At 39.3% G+C, this 21,146-nt stretch overlaps 1 protein-coding gene across 4 annotated transcripts in view; it reads right to left on the bottom strand.

Moving 5' to 3' along the window:
- Positions 1-18,687, bottom strand: part of LOC133878610 (uncharacterized) — a 52,535-nt gene extending 33,848 nt beyond the window's left edge. For 2 of the 4 annotated variants that reach the window (XM_062317178.1, XM_062317196.1), the window contains exons 1-4: positions 18,567-18,686; positions 18,162-18,304; positions 10,107-10,632; positions 2,185-2,335 (exon numbers count right to left, since the gene is read on the bottom strand). In XM_062317178.1, coding sequence (XP_062173162.1) covers positions 2,185-2,335; positions 10,107-10,632; positions 18,162-18,299 — 815 coding nt within the window. In that variant the 5' untranslated portion in view covers positions 18,300-18,304; positions 18,567-18,686. Of the gene's footprint in view, positions 1-2,184; positions 2,336-10,106; positions 10,633-18,161; positions 18,305-18,390; positions 18,431-18,566 lie in introns of all 4 variants that reach the window. The other 2 variants (XM_062317185.1, XM_062317203.1) reach the window with 2 other exon arrangements.
- Positions 18,688-21,146: the final 2,459 nt, after the last annotated feature.

The raw sequence follows: 21,146 nt of genomic DNA, 5'->3' as shown, positions 1-21,146 counted from the left end.
GGCGCCTTACGCTTTTTATACAATCTTCTTACTTATCAAAAAAAAAAAAAAAAAAAAACAGAGAGAGAGAGAGAGAGAGATGATAGTGATCTGAGGCTTAAAGCTAGTGGGACGTGCCTACACGTGCCACCACTTGTGGAGAGAGAGAGAGACCTTTAACAAAATCTTGAGGATCATGAAAGGGAGGAACTGGAAAAATGCATTTCCTTGTTTGATTCTCCGTGAGGTGGCAACATTATATTTTGGTTAAAGGTCGTTTTCTTCACAAGATGTCTTTCCTTTTACAACAATATATATATATATATATATATAAAAGTAGAATACTCTTTTAATATATATTGATTAACCCTTTTTTATTTTTTTTTATTTTATTCAATGTATTGCGACGCTAAAAAAAATGTAGAGGAAGTAAATCAAATTGAAAACAAGAGATGGAAAATACTGAACCTTTTATTCTAGAGGCAAAGGGACAATAATTTTTTTTTTTTTTTAATAAGTAAGAAACTAATCTCATTAAAAAAACGAAATGCACCCCTTAGTACATTAGAAGTATACAAAGAAAACACTTAATTAGAAAAAAAAAAAAAAAAAAAAAAAAAAAAAAAAAAAAACGAGCGAGAAAGTCATCAAAACTAAAAGACAAAGAATGGACATAAGTCGTAGTCCAAAAGTACAATGTAAGGTAGAACGAGGATAGAATCTCTTCTAAGGTACTTTCCAAATCCTCAAAGCTCCTATTGTTCATTTCCCTCTATAAGCACCAAAAGAGGCAAATAGGCGTCATTTTCCACACCGCAAAGCTCATTAGCCTTCCAGAGGACCACCAACAAGCAAGCAACTCGATAACCCATCTGGGCATAACCCAAAACATCCTGAAACGACTAAATAGAGTACTCCACAAAGCAGAAGCCACGTTGCAATGGAGAAGAATATGGTCCACAAACTCTTTAGTTTTCTTACACAGCATTTGTTTATCACAATAACATGCCGCTTCCTAAGGTTGTCTAGGGTAGAGATGTTGCCAAGAGCTGCAGACCACGCAAAAAAGGCAACCCTTGAAGCCGAAGGAGCCTGAGTGCGCCAAACACTTTTCCAGGAAAAGCGACTTAACCTTGAATAAACCTTTTTTGGAGGAGACCCACCACATAGTATCTTTGCTACCTCTTCTCACTTTAACTGAAAGCAACACCTGGAAGAAAGAAGCAAAATCATCTGCCTCCCAAGTAAAGCTAACGTTCCACTGGTTGAAACCACCCAAAAACTCCAAATTATCCGCAAAATAGGCGTCCTTCGCACGGGCAATACCAAATAAAGCTGGAAAGGCTACCCTAAGAGCCGTATCCCCACACCACAAATCATGTCAAAAGCTGATTTTGAATCCATTCCCCACAACAAATCTAATGAAGCTTGAGAAAGAATCCCAACCTTTTCTTATGTTCTTCCACACCCCCACCCCAAAGGCACCTGCCGACTCGAGAGAGCACCACCCGCCCCATAGGTTGCCGTATTTAGAATCCACCACGCATCTCTCAAACCCAAAAAGCCATAACCATTTACTTAGCAGGGCGCGATTGAACACCCTCAAATTTTGTATCCCCAATCCTCGCAAAGGGACAAAATTTTAACATAAAATAGGATAAGAAACCTCCCGCATTAATCTACCACACGTAAATAAGTGAAATAGAAGGCCAAGAAACATCTCTTCCATTCTTTTAAGAACTTTTTTTAAAAAGGACATTTCTCAACCTAGATATCAAGGCACTTCCAATAAAACAGATAAATTATACTTCAATTTCTACTTTCTAACGTAGTCTAACATGTAATATAACTCGAGTTAATTTCCCAAACACTTTTTTTCGCAAAAGATATAAAATCAAATAAATTACTTGTCATAGTTAAAGGTTCTTAGCAGATGCCAAGTGGATTGGTTTGATAAACTAGTTCAATATGAAGAAAAATTTAGAGGATACGCAACCCATTTCTCTCCATTAGTGTGCAATTGATTGGCACTAGAAAGAACCCAATCAAATGTCCAAATGCATCCCTTACCCACTAACTGGAGAACCAGCAATCACATATGTTTACACCCTTACTCCCCGCCCTCTCTCTCTCTCTCTCTCTCAAAAGAAGAAAATTAATAATAAAGAAATATAAATGCATACACAAAAGGTTCTGCCGCCAAACCTTTCAATAACATCCTTAACAGGAACTTGAATAACATCCTCATTGACAGATTGGGTGCATCGCATTATATAAAAGCGAGCAGATATCTTTTCTTTGCTGAGAGAATATACAGCATGGCTTTCCAGAACCAGGAGATCAGACTGATTAATACCTGTTCCATGTACAAGAATCATATTCAATTATCAGCAAGTCTCTGAAAATATTAAAAAGCAAAGGAAAGGGTAATTGAAACTACACTAAACTCTAACAAGTGCTAATTATGAGGTAATTCCTAAAGTTAATGGATTGGGACTTGGTCAAATATAGCTTCGAGTAAGATAACAAAATTAATTTATATTATACTCTTGCTGGATAAACATATTGCTTAAATAAACTACAACATCCTTAATAACACTAACAATTGGTTATCCTTCCACTCTTCTATCAACAGATAGTTGCAAAATGATTAATACGTAAGTCAAACCAATTAATATTAATATCCTTATTCAATAGGCTGCTCCAAAGGAAATTTATGGGATTTAGATCCTTTTCCCAAAAACGTTTTGCAGAAAAAATATTTCCATAAAATATCTTCAGGAGAATCAAAGCCTACAGTACAACAGCAAAAGGGAAATTCCAGTGAAAACCCAATAAGATTTGAGTAAGGCCAAGAAGATTGTTGCCACTTCCACAGAAAGATCAACTTTGGAGCACGAGAGCAGATCTCACAAGCACCAAAAATGAATTTACATCCTCATTGAGCAGTAACGTTTGAATTTTAAATGCATAGCATTTTTTTTTTTTTGAGTAAGAGAAATTTCATAAAAGCGCAAAGTGAGATCAAGTATACAGGAAGTATACAATAACGACAACTAAGAAGAAGAGGAAAAGAATACAAGAAAATCATAATAACTAATCACTATGAGGGCAAGGAACGCAGCCGTCCAAGAGTACAAAAGAATAAAAGAAAAAAGAAATAATCTCCTCAATGGTTCTTTCTTCGTCCTCGAACTATCTATCGTTGCGATCCCTCCACAAGCACCATAAGAAGCAACAAGGTACCATCTTCCACACAACCGCACTCAAAGAGCGACCATCCGTCCACCAACAAGTGAATAAATCTACCACCCAACGAGGCATAACCCAAGCCAAATTGAAGCGACTAAAAATGGCATTCCAAAGAACACATGCGACCTCACAATGAAGGAGTAATGATTTACAGATTCCCCATTCTTTTTACACATACAACATCTATCAATCACAATGACTTGCCTCTTTCTGAGATTGTCCAAAGTAAGGATCTTCCCTAGAGCTACCACCCAAGCGAAAAAGGCCACTTTAAAGGAACCTTGGTCCGCCAAATACTTTTCCAGGGGAAATGAGCTGTCTCCTTGTAAGCAAAAATCTTATAGAAAGATCAAACATCAAACTTCCCTTTGCGAGGAGACCACCAAAGCTTGTCTTCCCCATCATGATCAAATCTAATATAATACAATAAGGTGAAGAAGGAAGCCAAGACGTCCACCTCCCAATCGTGGGCTGCTCGAATGAACCTGACATCCCACTGAAAAGATCCGTTCTCCATAATCAAATGGGCTGCAACGAGCGAGTTCTTGTCGCAAGCAATGTCATACAAACCTGGGAAAGCTTCCTTAAGGGGCATCTATCCGCACCACACATCATCCCAAAATCTGATCCTGGATCCATCTCCCAAAACAAGTCTGGTATGGCTACTAAATAAATTCCACCCCTTCCTGATACTCTTCCAAAGCCCTACTCCATGAGACCCAAGGGGGTCTAAGGAACACCAACCAGCCCAAGTAAAACCGTACTTAGCATCCACAACTGATCTCCAAAAAGCCTCTCTCTCATGCTCATAACGCCACAACCACTTCCCTAATAAATCTTTATTAAAGGTCCTCAAATTCCGGATATCCAAACCACCTTCTGAAATAGGGGAACAAACCGTGGACCAGCTGACCAGATGATATTTGAAATCTTCACCTAGACCTCCCCACAAAAAATCTCAGTGAAGCTTCTCTAGACCTCCCCAAACCACCTTCATGATCTCTATTTGACCCCAAAATTTGAGAGAACTTCAATCAACACAATTATATGTATGTTTCTTCAAAAATCACTTTCAATACCAATCCTCAACTTATTCCATTGTAGTCCACCAGAATATCTAGCTAAAAGAGCAACACAGTTGCCTGCCTATAAAACCAAGAATACTTGGCTTATGTACTGATCTCCGAAAACTCAGCCCTCAGTCTCTCAAACACCACCTCAGTTACAGTTTTTATGCATAGCATATTGCCAATGCTATAAGTAGATTCAAGTGAAGTAAGGTGTATCATGTCAAGCATACATAGTATCAAGCAAAAAATGAAATCAGGAAAATAGCATCAAAGGCAAATATGATTTACTGGGAGTATCCAGGTTATCAATTCAGCATGTTTCTCCCAACATAACGAATATAACCCTTTTAGACAAGATTCCACAATTGTTTTATAAGTATACTTGAAAAACCAAATGATATATTTGTTGAAAATAACGGATCTTTCCATATTTTATTCTCTGATTTTATTATGATTGTATTGTCTATTTTCTTTCCATATTAGTTCGTAGGGTTTCTCTTATTTAAACTATGTAATCGCATGAGTTTATCAAGCAATAACAATATTTTTCTTCTTCCTCTACAATTCTACATGGTATCAGAGCCACGTTAAGGTTCTTTGTTCCATTTGTTTTTCTGATTCTTCGTTTGTTCCTTTTTCTCACTGCCCGTGTCCGTGCGAACCCCTCCCTGTGTGTGCAAATTGATGCGGCACCCCATAATCTAGGTCACCCAATTCAAAGAAGGTACCAGCATTCCCACCGGCGTTCTCTGGACCGGTACTCCGTGGAACAGTGGCGGTGTGAGTTCACTCGATCCATTGCAGTGTTTGATGGATCAATTGTGAACAAGGTGGGTTCCTCCTGGCTGATTCGGCGGTTTCGGGGTTGATCTGGAGTCTTTTTTTAGGCCTACCGGAGTACGTGATCGGCGGCGCATGGACCTCCGACGACAGCATTCGCATCTATAATACCTAACTGAACGACAAGTCGTTCTGTGACTGGTGAGAACGACAAGTCGTTCTATGACTAGTGAGAACGACATGTCGTTCAGCAGGCCTTCACCGTTCTGTACGACCTGTAGCTCAACACTACAGCAACCTACAGGTATGCCTAAACGACCTGCCATTTAGCAAAAAATAAAAATAAAAAATCTAATTACAAAACGAAAAAAATTCTAGTTCTCTTTTTTCTTGGAATTTTTTTTTTGAGTCCACCAGTTGTGTTGGAGCACTATAGTTGGTAGGATGTCTGATTCAAAAGTGTCGGAGACAAATCAGACGAAAGGGGTAGAGAGTCAAGTGGTGACCTCCCTTGGTGAAAATCCAACTCTTCAAATCACAACTGTCAAATTGGATGGGCTCAATTATCTTTGCTTGGTCACAATCAACTCTTTTATCTATTAAGAAAAGAGGGAAGATAGAATACTTGAATGGCAGAATTCAAGAACCACAACCCAATGATCCTGCTTATGAAAAGTGGGAAGTAGAAAATTCCACAGTTATGTCATGGTTACTACATTCAATGCAACCAGAAATCAGTCAGGGGTACTTATTCCTCCATACGGCCAAAGAAGTTTGGGATGCTGCTACTCAGACATATTTCAAAGTGGGGAATGTTGCACTGAAGTATGACTTGAAGCGTCGGATCCATGGCCTCACGCAAGGTAATTCTCTAGTAGCCCCTTATTTTCATAAGCTCCGTAGTTTGTGGTAGGAGTTAGATCAGTAGCAGAATTTGCAACCTATGTGCGTTATTGATGCCGCTCAAATTAAGAAGATGATTGAAGAACACATTTATGAGTTCTTGGGCGGATTGAATTCAGAGTATGACCCGGTGCAGGTTCGGATTTTTGGGAAGGAGCCCTAACGCACTCCGAGCAACAGTTTCAGATTTCTAAATAGGGACAGAACAGCAAATGCGACCTTAGATGACAAAGACAAATTATTATGTGACCACTGTAATAGGTCACGACATACTCAAGAGACTTGTTGGAAGCTTCAGGGCCGTTCTACCCAAGGTCTTGGGGGTCGCACAAGTGGAGGATTTAGGCCTCGAGCCCATCATACTTCTACAGTTGAGACGACCACTCCCACACTTAATACTTCTTCCTCTACTACAGATATAGGGGGACTGAGTAAAGACGAGGTAGAAGCACTCCGTCAACTTATGTATCAATTGGACACACCTGCTACTACAGCATCATCCTCCGCTCTTATAGGTAATTTGGCCACTACTCTGAATGAATCTGTACTCCACCAGATGATCTGTGGGTCATCAACTCTGGTACCACTGATCATATAACTGGTATGTCTCCTTTATTTTCGTCATATAATCCTTGTTCAGGCAGAGACAAAGTTAGAATAGCTTACGGTTCTCTGTCGCCAATATCGGGGTAAAGGATCTGTTTCTGTGACCCCTTCTATGACGTTGGCCTCTGTTTTTCATGTCCCTAACCTTGCTGCTAATCTTTTATCCATTGCACGTATTACCATTGAGCTGAATTGTCGTGTAATCTTTTACTCTTACTATTGCTTCTTCCAAGACCTAGCCACGGGGAAGATGATTGGCAATGGGAGCTTGAAGGATGGCCTGTACTATATGGACTCTCAGCCCGACACACATGGTCGGCTCATACAAGCTTATCATACAGTTTGGGCGGATGACTCGGCAGTTAGAATCTGGCTCTAGCATCAACGTTTAGGGCATCCTTCGTTTTTAATTTTGCAAAGCATATTTCCTGCGTTATTTTTGCATAATAATGTTTCTAAGTTTCAATATGAAACTTGTGAACTTTCAAAACACCATCGTGTCCTTTTCTCCTAGTATCAATAAAAGTGATGCACCTTTTGTTCTTGTTCATACTGATGTGTGGGGTCCTTCATGAGTGGTTTCTTTATCTGGTTATCGGTGGTTTGTGTCTTTTATTGATAGTTTTCCCAGACCACATGGGTCTACTTGTTAAAGGACAAAAGTGATGTGTTTTCTATGTTTCAGATGTTTTATAAGATGGTTTAAACTCAGTTCAATGCCACAATTAAAATTGTTCACTCTGATAATGGGGGCGAATTTATGTCTAGTAATCTCGAGGCCTATTTTCGCGAACAAGGCATTATCCACCAAACCACGTGTGTTGATACTCCGCAGCAAAATGGTGTGGTTGAACGGAAAAATCGGCACCTATTAGAGGTAACTCATTCCCTTATGCTTGACACGCATGTTCCCAAATCTTATTGGGGGGACGCCTTACTCATTGCTACATATCTCATCAATAGGATGCCTTCTCGGGTACTAGATTTCAAAACACCTCTCGAGGTGATGTCCCCACCTCTCTATATTGCAAAATGTGTTTCTCCAAAAGTTTTTGGTTGCGTTTGCTTTGTCCATATTCATGGTCCTACTAAAAGTAAGTTAGACCCCCGATCCCTCAAATGTGTCTTTGTTGGCTACTCTCCCACTCAAAAAGGGTACAAATGTTATCACCCTCCATCCAGAAAATACTTTGTCTCTATGGATGTCACTTTCTTTAAGCAACTATCCTACTTCTCGTCCACCCCTAGTCCTCTTCAGTGGGAAAGTCAGATTGAAGAGGATTTTTTAACTCCATTATCTGTCCCTACTCCTATGCCAGAGCCAGAGCAACAATAGGTTACTAATGAGTCTTCAACTGAACCTACTGATCAGCCATCTACACCACCTGTTGAAGAGTTGAGAGTTTACTCCAGACGCCAGAAAGCTAAGACCATTCCTAATGCTCCATACCAAACATCTGATTCGGGCTCAGGTACTACTTCGTCTGCTTTTGATATGAATTCTGTAATACCTATTGTCAATGATACAAATCTGCCCTTTACACAACGCAAATGAGTTAGGTCATGTACACACCATTCAGTTTCTGATTTTGTTTCTTATCAACATCTCTCTTCACCATATCGTTCATTTGTATCCAAATTGTCTTCTGTGTCTATTCCTAGAAATCTACAAGAGGCACTTAGTGATCCGAAATGGAGGACAGCAATGCATGAAGAGATGGAAGCTCTTCACAAGAACAAGACTTGGGATTTGGTCAAATTACTAATGGAAAGAAGGTCGTTGGCTGCAAGTGGGTATTCACTATCAAGCATAAGGCCAATGGTTCTATGGAACGATACAAAGCCAAACTTGTTGCAAAAGGCTTTACCTAGACTTATGGGATTGATTATGAGGAAACATTTGCACCTGTAGCAAAGATGAACTCAATTAAGGTTCTATTATCTATAGTTGCAAACTTGGATTGGCCTCTACATCAATTTGATGTGAAAAATGCATTTCTTCATGGAGGCCTAGAAGAAGAAGTTTACATGAAAATTCCCCCGGGATTGGAAGATTCGTCCTTAGTAAGAAAAGTGTGCAAACTAAAGAAAGCTTTGTATGGCTTGAAACAATATCCAAGAGCATGGTTTGAGGGGTTTTCCCGGGCTATGCAGAGATTTGGTTACAAGCAGAGTCAAGCTGATCATACACTTTTCATCAAGCATTCCTCTCAAGGAAAGGTAACAGCTTTAATTGTGTATGTTAATGATATTGTCTTGATAGGCAATGATGATGGGGAGATGCAGAATTTAAAACATCGCCTTGCAAATGAGTTTGAATTAAAAGACTTGGGGACTCTGAAGTACTTTCTGGGCATTGAGGTAACAAGGTCAAAGCATGGTATATTTATCTCCCAACGAAAATACATACTCGATCTTCTTAAAGAAACAGGAATGCTCAGGTGTAAAGCTACTGACAATCCAGTAGAAGTAAATGTTAAACTAGACAAATGTGGAGAAAGCCCCTTGATGGATAAGGGCAGATAGATATCAGCGATTGGTTGGGCGATTGATTTATCTATCCCATACCCGTCCAGACATTGCATATGCTATTAGTGTGGTGAGTCAATTCATGCATTCTCCGCGAGAGCCTCACATGGAAGCTATTTATCGCATTCTTCGCTACTTGAAATCCTCACCGGGTAAGGAACTGTTGTTTTCTCCACATGATCATTTGAAAATAGAAGCCTATACAGATGCAAATTGCGCTGGCTCGATTACAGATCGAAGGTCTACATCAGGTTATTACACATTTGTGGGAGGTAATTTGGTTACATGGCAGAGCAAGAAACAATCTGTGGTTGCCAGATCTAGTGCAGAGGCAGAATTTAGAGCTATGGCTCAAGGAGTGTGTGAAACATTATGGTTGAAAATACTCTTGGCAATGCTTGGGTTTGACTCCAATGACTCAATGCGACTGTATTGTGACAACAAGGCAGCCATCAGTATTGCTCATAATCCAATCCAACACGATCGAACCAAACATGTTGAGATTGATCGACACTTCATGAAAGAAAAACTCAGAGAAGGTATCATCTGCACACCATATGTGAAGACTGGAGAACAATTGGCGGATATGCTGACAAAATGTGTTTCTAGTGGTACTCTTCATTTAGCCTTATCCAAGCTGGGCATGCAAGACATCTATGACTCAGCTTGAGAGAGAGTAAAATAACGGATCTTTCCATATTTTATTCTCTGATTTTATTCTGATTGTGTTGTCTATTTTCTTTCCATATTAGTTCGTAGGGTTTCTCTTATTTAAACTATATAATCGCATGAGGTTATCAAGCAATAAGAATATTTTTCTTCTTCCTCTACAATTCTACAATATTGGGCGGCAAAGTATACGAAACTCAAAATATAATAGCAACAACTCACAAATGAAAATCGTTAAAAAAGAAAAATGTTCCACTGCAGTTTCAAAATTTAACAATTTGTTCATCTACCCATTAATATATAAGGAACATAGCATACCTGTCGCCTCATTAACAGCTAAATATGCAAGCTGGAGCAAACCAGATTCATCGACACTTGATTCTCCTTTTGAAGGTTTTCTAATGAATCTTTTCTTTTTGTCCACCTGTTTTGCCTCCGTCATAACCTCTAAAGTGAGGTTGGAGATATCCAAGTCCTTTTCAATCACTGACCAAACACCCTGGGTGATGGAACTAAATAGCAAAAAGCAGTTCTCCTTCTTGGAGTCAAATAAGAAAACCGCAACTTTGGATATTGGCCATCTCTCTATATTTGGGATGTCTTTGGATGCATCTAAACTTGTAGATATATCACATGCTTCCATGATTGTTTTCTCTGTCAATGAAAACTGTTTATCCAAGTCATCCAATTCAGTATCATTGGATCTTTGCATGAGCTTCATATGCGCCAACAAAGTAGGTTTCAAAATCACAGCCAATTTGCAAAAGGCCTCAAAACCCAAAACTTCTAGTTGTAGTTGACGTTTCCTGAGGTAGTAGTTGTACAGTAACACAACGGCATGCACCTAATAGCAATCAATTTTAAAGGCAAAACAAGCAGTTAAGAGTGGAGGATTAGGGCCACATATGCAAGTATAAATCTATTCATGTATGCATTGGTGGCATAAGTGTTGGTGTAGAAGAAATTGTGAATACTCTCTCTCTCTCTCTCTCTCTCTCTCTCTCTCTCTCTCTCTCTCTCTCTCTCTCTCTCTCTCTCTCTCTCTCCTTCCTGTCGACCCGTATGGATGCGTCCCGACGATCCTCATCTAGCAAAGGCTTCATCCTAGTTTCTTTATTCTGGTATTCCGCAATGGGTATTCGAGTTGGTTCTACGTTGAAACTAAGTCTTTTGAGTTCACATTTGAGGTTGGAGTATCAGTTCTATGGGTTTTTGAGAGAAGCAGGGTTAAGTTCGTTTAGTCTTCCTCAGCAAAGTTACTGCAAGCTGGCTGTTGGCCACCATGGAGGCTCTACTTGCTCGAAAGAGTTTGTGAAGTCTTCTAGTGTGGGGAATAAATCTTTTATTGTTCAACATTCTGCAAACAAATTTGGGCGCTTCTTGGCAGTCGCAGAGTATGGAGGGGGACAAAGAGGTTTGGTGGTCATTCCGAAACATAGAGGTGGTAGTGGCTGGTTGGGCTTTTCTCTAGAATTGCACAAGTTCTTAGATTTTTTCCAACCGCCATTCAGCGATAGAAAGAGAGCAACGTGTAAGGGAAGCTCTCTGTGGGTACCCATCGTCTAGCACGGTGGTGCAACCGTCAGCATTCATGATGCATGTGTTGGGTGAGGCAGCTGCAAAGAAGTCTTATAAGGAGGTGCTAGTTGGGCTAGAGAAGAGTACGACAAACACCACAAAATGTAGGATTCAGTCTACCGTCCCTATCGCTATAGTATCGAAGGTACAATGTGCCAATAGTCAGGGAGGGCCTGAGGAAGTAAATCCCAGTTTTTTTGCTGAAGGACACTATCAGACAACCTATGCTACAAACGGTGTGAGTGGCTCAAAGGGTGCCAAAGAAGTCAGTTGTGACCTTTATGACCTACGGGTCCAGCTAGAGAGCTTGAGAGGAGAGATGGACCGATTAATTGAATGTTTGGATATGGACCTAGGTCTATCTGGGTTGGAGAATAAAGTCAGTCCAGTGGGGGTCATTATTGTGGGGTTGAAGCCCAACCCAAAAGGGAAGGTGCTTTCTGGTGCTCTAGAACCCAACTCCATGTTGATGGGCCAAACTAAAGGAGTGATTGTTAGGGGTAAGGGCCCGCTAGTCTCTCGGGCTAGACGCCCGATTCGGCCCAAAGTTAAACCACGCTTGAGTGGAGGGTAAAATCGCAGATTGGGGTTTCATCCATTTCCGGGTCAAGCTCGGATGTTGGTGTGAGCTCTGCAAGTGCAGGCCCGAGTTCTGTCTAGCCCGATGGACCTCTGATTGCTTCACTAGTGAGTCCCATAGCTTTTGTTATTCAGATACGAGGAGATCGGAAGGGGATTTCGGGGGACGACAGAGTGAGTCCTCTTGCCAGTTGGCATTCTGTCAAAGGTCTCGTCGGCAGACACTCAACCGTAGCCTCTCTTTCCATCTCCAAGCTCAAATTTTGTTGGCAATAAGGCGATGAGGATCGTTTCCACTTTTGGGCTGTTGTTGGTTCTAATTATGATGCTTCAGATTTGAAGGCTTATCGAGCATTGGCAAACCTATTGATCTTAGCGCAAACATTGTTGCTGACGCTAAACTCATGGGTATTGGTGGTTTGGCTGCATAAGTTGAGGGGTGGGGGGGTGTTCTCAATGTTGGTAAGGGGAAAGAGCACTCAAATCTGTTTAAGGAGAGAGGCATGATCTCAATGAGAGATATGCTAGTTTTTCCGGTGTTGAAGATTCTTCTACTTTGGCTAGGCATGATTTGTGTTGTGTCGAAGAGAATAGTATGCCTTGCTCAAAATTGGAATTTTCCTCTCTTGATAAAGCCATTTTTGTGAGCCTTTGGTTGTTGCCTCCCTGGCGTGAATGAAAATTCTAATTGTACAAGGCCAACAACATCAGATTGGGTCCTACAGGAGGTGAAGGGCTTCCGTCATTATATGGGATTTTCATGTGAAGAGCTTGAAAAGGAACTTGTGGCTTTGTTTGCAACCATTGCAACAATTCATTACCAGGAGGAGTGGGCCTCCAATTCCAAACTAGCCAACAGAGGTAAAAGAGAACTTAAAAATTGTCATGTTCTATCAATTATGATTCTAAATGTGGTAGCTCTAGCCAATGCAAAGTTAAGAGGAGGGTTCTTTCGGTTCTTTACAAAGCCTAAATTGTTATGCGGGGATATAAGAGAGTTGAATGAGGGGGATAAGCGCATGAGAATTATAAATTTGCTCAAAGAATGGAAGGTGGGTGCTATTTATCTTCAACAAACTAAACTGGAGCATATGCCTTGTAGCGTTTTGCATAGTTTGTGGGGTTGTCATCATGTGGATTGGTGTTGTTTACATTCAAAGGAGGTTTCCATGAAATTTTGCTCATGTGGGATAGCAGGGTGGTGGAAAACATCAAAGAGTATGTGGGGAAATTTATTGTTGCTTGCTCTTTTAGAAATATCGAAGATCAATTTACTTGGGCTTCTGCGAGTGTTTATGGTCCTAATTCTAATTGTGATGAAGATTTTTATGGGATGCATTGGCTGGTTCGCTTAGTTGATGGAACTTGTTATGGTGTATAGGGGGAAATTTCAACATCACCCGTTTTCCTAGTGAGAGATCGGGTAGAGCCCTTTTTATCCAGCTATGGTGGAGCTCTCATATTTCATTTGTTTATCAGAGACTCATGAATATTCCTCTTGTAAGCAGTTCTTTTAAGTGGTCGAACAATCGGGATCCACCCTCTTGGTCAAGAATTGATAGATTTTTCGTTTCTCCTGATTGGAAAGCCTAGTTTCCTGAATTGTTCCAATAGAGGTTGCATAGATTGTGCTCGGATCATTTCCCTATTCTTCTTGATTGCAAAGGCTTTCACGGAGGTAGAAGGTATTTCAAGTTCGAGAACATGTGGTTAAAATCATATGGTTTTGTGGATAGAGTGAAACAATGGTGGACTTCTTATCGCTTTCAAGGTTCTCCGAGTTTCATTTTGACTCGCAAACTTAAGACATTGAAAGTTGATTTAAGAGTCTGGAATGAGAAGGTGTCTAATAGTGTAGAGAAGAAAAGGGGGGGGGGGGGGGGGGGGAGCTTTTTCTGAATGACTTACGTTGAGGGTTTAGAAGAAGATAGAACTTTATGTGATGAGGAGAAAATGAGGAAGGATGAAGACAATAGTAATTTGGAGAGGACTACTCTTTTGGAGGAGGTGAGTTGGAGATAGAAATCAAAGACGTTGTGGTTAAAAGAGGGTGACAAGCGCACTTAGTTCTTCCATCAAGTGGCTAACTCAAATAAAAGAAATAACTCCATTGGTTCTCTGTTGGTTAATGGTATAGTCTTCAGATCATAATGAGATCAAAGAACACAATGTGAGGTTCTATAATAGTTTGTTTACCGAACAGTTCATTTGGCGGCCTAATTTGGATGACCTTTCTTTTGACTCCATTGGTGAGGATGAGGTCATTTGGTTGGAGAAAACATTTGAGGAATGTGAGGTTTTTGAGGTGATGAAAGCTCTAAACAGCGACAAGGCCCCAGGCCCTAATGGTTTTACAATGGCATTCTTCCAAGCTTGTTGGGATGTTCTTAAAGAAGATATTATGAATGTATTCCACGATTTTCGCTCCAGAGGAATGTTTAAAAGAAGTCATAAAGCTACTTTCATTACTCTTATTGCAAAGAAATCAAGGGTTGTTAATATGAAGGACTTTTGATCTATTAGCTTAGCGGGTGGAGTTTACAAAATCCTAGCTAACAAGTTGAAAATGGTAGTGGAGAAGATCATCTCCAAGCCTCAAAATGCTTTCATCAGGAGTAGGCAAATTCTAGACTCCGTTCTCATAGCTAATAAATGCCTTGCTAGCAGGATCAGATCTAGGGAGCCAAGTGTATTTTGAAAATTGGATATTGAAAAGGCTTATGATCATGTCAACTATGATTTTTAGTTGTATATGATGAATAGGTACGGTTTTAAGTAGAAAATAGCGTAACTGGATAGCACATTGTATTTCTTCAGTGTGTTTTTCTATATTTGTGAGCAGCAGTCTGACAGAATTTTATTAGTTCTCGTGGCTTGAGAGAAGGAAACCTTTTGTCTCCTTCGTTGTTTATTATTGTTATAGATTCTTTCTATAAAATGATCTCTGCTACACTAAACATGGGCTTTTTAAAAGCTTTTAAGTGGGGAACATAAAAGCTTATAAAAAGCCCATATTTAGTGTAGCAGAGATCATTTTATAGAAAGAATCTACAACAATAATAAACAACGAAGGAGACAAAAGGTTTCCTTCTCTCAAGCCAGGAATGTTGGTGCGCTTAACATTTCCCATCTTTTGTTTGCAAACGAAACCATGATATTTTGTGAGGCAAACCTAGATCACCTTTGTTACTTGTGTTGCTTGTTCTTATGCTTCAAAGTTGTCTCAAGTTTGAAGATTAATTTGGCAAAATCAAAATTGGTCCCTGTTGGCAATGTCGATAATGTCGCTGGTTTGGCTAATATTATGGGTTGTAGGATCTCTTCTTTGCTTATGAAGTATCTAGGTCTTCCAGTAGGAGCTTCTTTTAAGGCAAAATCTATTTGGGATGGCATTATTGAAAAGAAAGTGTTGTTTGACTAGTTAGAAGAGAAGGTATTTGTCAAAGGGTGGGAGGATTACCTTGATTAAGAGCATTTTATCTAATATGCCTACTTCTTTCATGTCTCTTGCCCCCTGTTGGTCAATCGCATAGAGAAGTTTCAACACGACTTCTTATGGAGTGGTATTGGTGAAGAGTTCAAATTTCACCTAGTAAGCTAGTCTAAAGTCTGTTCTCCAATTTCTAAAGGGGGTTGGGGGTCCAAAATTTACTTCTATTCAACCAAGCTCTTTTGAGGAAGTGGTTACGGCGCTATGTGCATAAGAGAGAGGCTATGTGGAGGATCGTAGTAGATTTTAAATATGGCAACTCGTAGGGTGGATGGTGTTCTAAAGATGTTCATGGGTTGTATGGAGTGGATCTATGGAAAAAAAAAAAAAATTATTAAGAGTTGGGGGAGTTTTCTAGTCATTCTAGATTTGAGGTGGATAACAGCTCCAATATTAGATTTTGGCATGACATGTGGTGTGGTGATCAGAGACTTAAGGTAGCTTTTCCGGAGCTATTCAATATTACTCACTTCAAGAATGCTTAGTGGCTAATCATTTGGAATTTTCTAGTGACTCATCAATGGAACATTAATTTTATAAGAGCAGTGCATGACTCGGAGGTGGATTTTTACCTCGTTCTTTAATTTGATTTACTCCTTCAGATTGAGACGGGGAGAAGTCAAGCTTTGTTGAGCCTTTTCTAAAAGAGGGTTGTTTGATGTCAGATCATTCTGTAATGTCTTAATTCCCCGTGATGGTACTCATTTTCCTTGGAGTACTTGGCGGAATAAGATTCCATTGAAAGTGTCGTTCTTTCCTTGATCGACCGTGTTAGGGAAGATCGTCACTACGGATAATCTAGGAAGTGGCATATTATAGTGGTAAATTGGTGTTGCATATGCAAACAAAAAAAAAAGTGGGGAATCCGTTGATCACCTCTTACTCCACTGTGAGATTTTTTTTTTTTTATGAGCAATACATTACTCCACTATGAGATTGTTAGTGCATTATGGATACTATTTTCAGTCTTTTTGGATTAGATTGGGTCATGTCTAAATGAGTAGGTCTTAGACCTCTTAGCCTGTTGGTAAGGGCAGTTTGGTAGTCTTCATATTGCAACAGTGTGAAAGATAGTTTCATCCTACCTAATGTGGAGTGCATTGAGAGAAATTAAATTATCGAAATTTTAAAGGCCGCGAAAGAACTATGGTAGAATTAAAGGCTTTTTCCTCAATACCCTTTACCAGTGGGCAGCTGCCTTTGATTGCTTTTATTTTTTTAGCTTTCATAATTTTCTTGACCTTTTTTTCTTTTTTATGATTAAGTATTTCTCTTGTATACTTCATATGAACTTGGATTGCACCGTTGCGCTTTAAATGAATTTAATTACTTATAAAAAAAATAAAAAATAAAAAAATGTGTTGGTGTAGGCACATACAAGCAGTTATAGCCCCCTGGCAATCACAACCAGCTCACTTGATAAATTGTTTAAACAGCATCTTATGGGAATATTCCTATCTCAAAATTGTGATTGGTTAAGTGGCCGTGCTCTACATAGGGTAAAAGTGACAGTGGTTAATATGAAATTGTTAACTCAAACCCACTACGTTAAGCTTTTGTATTGAGATTGTATCGCAACATATTATATAGTCTTTCACAAAGAAGACTCCACAAAGTGTCAACTCTCAACTTTCACAACCCCAAAACCCAACAAGTGGTACCAAAAATGATGGTTGAATAAGGCAAGCATTCGATGCCATTGAGCAGGTTATTGGTGCCTCCCCTAATAGGGAGATGGTGACTCTCATGTTAGTTCCACTCATGGTTGAGTAACGGCTTCAGTGGTGATGAGAATTAAGCCGACTATGTATGTAGTTGGAACCTCCCAAAGTTGATGTCTAACACTTAGATTGTTAAGAAAAAGGTTTCTGTTTGAGGGAGAGCACTAGCCGAACTGTATCTTGATGTGGTACAATGGGAGTCTCACACATGAGGGATATTTGTTGGAATATTCACATGTAAATTGTGTGATTGGTTAAGTGGTCGAGCCTCATATCGAGTAATAATAATAAGAATAAGTGATTGATAGAACATTGTTAGGCCCAAATCAACTAGCTAAGCATCTGGGTTTAGGTCGTATCCCAACATGTTGTATTGAGTACTCACAGAGAAGACTTTCCAAGATGTTACTCTAAACTCTCACAAAATCAAAACCTCAACAGCATCTAATCTTTTCATGTTGTCAAGCCAATCCAAAACCATCAAGACATCTAGACAACCCCCTTAGAACTTATTGGGGTTCCCTTTGCATAACAAAATTAAGAAGTTCGTAACATTTAAATGCAGGAAGCATCATCTACAGACAATCAGGTGCATTAGACAAATGATACATTTTCTGTCTTTGACAATCAGCTGAAAAACCCCACATAGTCTCTTGCAAATCAAATAATAGCTTCAATATACTTAAAACAATAATGCATTGTTGAATAGAGAAAAATAGAACAGTGATCAAGGTACATCACATGCAAGTGACTTCATTTATCAAACCCAAACCCAATTTAATGAAGTGAGTTTTAGGCTAAATAAAAAACAAACCAACTCGCAAATTAAGAAAATTTAAGCTATTTGAGGCAAATTAGGTAAAAAAAAATATTCCCAACCACAGAAGATGTATTAAGCATTATCTACTCCACCATCAAATATTCAAGAACACAAAAATGGCATTGTTTACCACAAGCGAACCATGCGAAAGAGAGAACCACACAATTTTAACATTGATGAAGCACCTGTTTCGCGACTGATTGCTGATGAGAATGTGATGGGGTATCCCGCAAAGAAGATTTAGCCGGAAGCATTGGGTCAACCAAGTAGTCTAGAAAGGCCTGAATAGCATCCTCAGTTGGACACACCTCTGATTCATTCATGGCCTCTACAGGGTCAATGAATTAATAAACATGAATTAGCTTTATCAAACAAGCGCTGTACAAAAAAAAAATAAAAAATAAAAAATTTAACCTCAAATTCAAAACTAGAAAGCAATAAAAATGAAAAAACCCTGGAAGGTGAGAAAAGCTCAGAATGCAGGAAACTCAAACACGAAAAATTAGGGTTTTAGGGTTTAAAGAAGAAAAAGAAAGAAGGGAAGTAGTGGAAGAGAGAGCGAAAGTGAAACTAAAGATAAAAGAATTTACGGAAGATCAAATTCAGAATCTCAGTTTGATGGGAAACAAAATGTGTGTAAGAACGAAGAAGTGAGTCATTTTATAGTATTGAGTGTATTTATTTATTTTAAATCGTATAGTATCCGAAATAGACTGAGTAGACGACAAAAAAGCATGCCATTTTCGTGATTCTGCGCTTGTCAGGACGGTAAGCGCGCCAAGCATGTCAAACGCCTTTAAACTTGCTATGGTTTTCTGATTTTTCATTTTCAGTTTATATAATATATTATTTTATTATTAAAAGATGGACATATCAATCATTTCCCTTTTAAATAAGTAAATGCTAAACGCATTCTCAATGCACACTCCTTCCTTATCCAATCAAATAAAAAAATGAGGCCCGATTGGCTGGGGACATTTTACCGTCCTCTGTTTGCTTCTTTTTGGTAAAATAAATCATTTTTTATCAAAAAGTGGCTCTTGATGTCACATTAGGAGCCACTTTTTGATTAAAAAAATGGCTTTTTTAATTGAAATAGCCGGTTGGGGGACGGTTCAAGCATTTCCCTAAAAAAATTGCGGACTCCTTAATTTCCCACATTTCTCTTTTGTTTTTCATGTATTCCCAAAATCTATCTAATCCCAATAAAGTTAATAGGTAAAATTGGATCCGGCTTCCATGCGGTAGTTTAAAACTACCGCATGGGTACTGTAGTGGAAAACGGTATCGTTTTCCACTTAAAAAAATTTGTAAAATTTTTAATAAATTTAAAAATTATAAAAATAATAAGAATTAAAAACCAAAAATATTAACACCAAAAAAAACTTAATGGGTGGCCGGCCACCCCCTTGGGCAATGCCGGCCACCCCATTATTGGCCAAGGGGGTGCTCGGACCACCCCTTTGGCCGATATGGGGTGGACGAACCACCCTAGTCGGCTTTGGGGGTGGTTCGACCACCCCTAAAAGGCCTAGAAACCAAAAACAAAAACAAACAAAAAAAAGTTTAGGTTTTTGGGGTGGCCGGTGGCCGGATCACCCCTAAAGGCCTTGGGGGTAGCTCGGCCACCCCCAGATCGGCCGTATGGGGTGGTCAAAACCACCCTAGACCCTTGGGGGTGGTCCGGCCACCCCTAAAAGGCCTAGAAACCAAAAACAAAAAAAAACAAAAAAAAAAAAAACAAAACAAAACAAAACAAAACAAAACAAAACAAAAAAAAGTTTGGGTTTTGGGGGTGGCCGGATCACCCCCAAAGGCCTTGGGGGTGGCTTGGCCACCCCATATCGACTGTATAGGGTGGTCGAAACCACCTCCAAACCCTTGGGAGTGGTCCGGCCACCCCCCAAACCCCTAACTTTTTTTTTTGTTTTGTTTTTTGGCCTTTTGGGAGTGGCCGGACCACCCCCAAAGCCGAATGGGGTGGTTCGTCCACCCCAGATCGGCCAAGGGGGTGGTCAGGCCACCCCCTTGGCCAATAATGGGGTGGCCGGTGTTGCCCAAGGGGGTGGCCGGCCACCCCTTAAGTTTTTTTTTTTTGTTTTAATATTTTTGGTATTATTATTTTTATAATTTTTAAATTTATTTAAAATTTTGCAAATTTTTTTTAAATGGAAAACAGTACCGTTTTGTACTACAACACCATGCGGTAGTTTAAAACTACCGCATGGAAGCCAGATCCGGTAAAATTATGCACACAACAAATTTTTCGTAACTTTTAAGATGTGTCACAGTCCATTTGGAGCAAAAAAATAAAGTATTTAACATCGTTTAATTACATAATAACACATGCCAAAAATTCTAATATATCTCTAGCATGTTTTGAAATTAATTAGCATTTTTTTTTAATTAAGGCTTTGTTTGTTTCGACGGAAAATCTATTCTCCTTATTTTCTGGTGTTTTGTACGACCAAAAAATCTTGATCAAATTAAAAACATTTTCGGTTAATTAAAAAAACTTCATTTAACCTACATAAAATAATTTCTTTTTTTCTTTTTTCTTTTTGTAATTTTCGTAAACAAATTTTCGAGTTTAAGCTTTTTCTTCTCAACCCACAATACCCGTCCTCTTTTTTGCACGCTCTCTCTCGCAAATTATTCTCCGCCACTAGAGGTCGCCAAACACTATAACCTGAAATTGCCAGATGTTGACATAAGCTGCCAGCTACTCCCACCAGCATCGTGCCTTTGTCATGGCTAATTTTTAATACGAGGTAAATGTCAATAAATGATTTTGCTAAAAACATTAAAAAAAAAAAAAAAAAAAAAATTACATAGAAAACAAACGAAGGCTTAGCTAAAAAAAAATGCATCACGTGACCCATTGTGATTGAAATTATTCATTATACATATTATATGTGCGAAATTAAAAAATAAATAAAAGCCTCCTCTCGCCAGACCTGAAACCAAACCAAGGGTCTCACAGAAACACAAGGCCTAGCCAGGTTGAGACCCACAAGCCACGGCTTCTACCGAAGCCTACCTTCCCCGTTATTTATTTATTTTTATTTTTTTTTTGACCTGGTGTAGGGTATAAATGGATCTTTTGAGTTATGTGTGTGTCACGTGGTGTATTTTTCTTTCAAGTAATGCTCCGTTTGTTTCGGCGTAAA

This window comes from Alnus glutinosa, chromosome 1, assembly GCF_958979055.1.
Source record: "Alnus glutinosa chromosome 1, dhAlnGlut1.1, whole genome shotgun sequence".
Lineage (NCBI taxonomy): Eukaryota > Viridiplantae > Streptophyta > Magnoliopsida > Fagales > Betulaceae > Alnus > Alnus glutinosa.
This window is presented reverse-complemented; position numbering and strand designations above follow the sequence as displayed.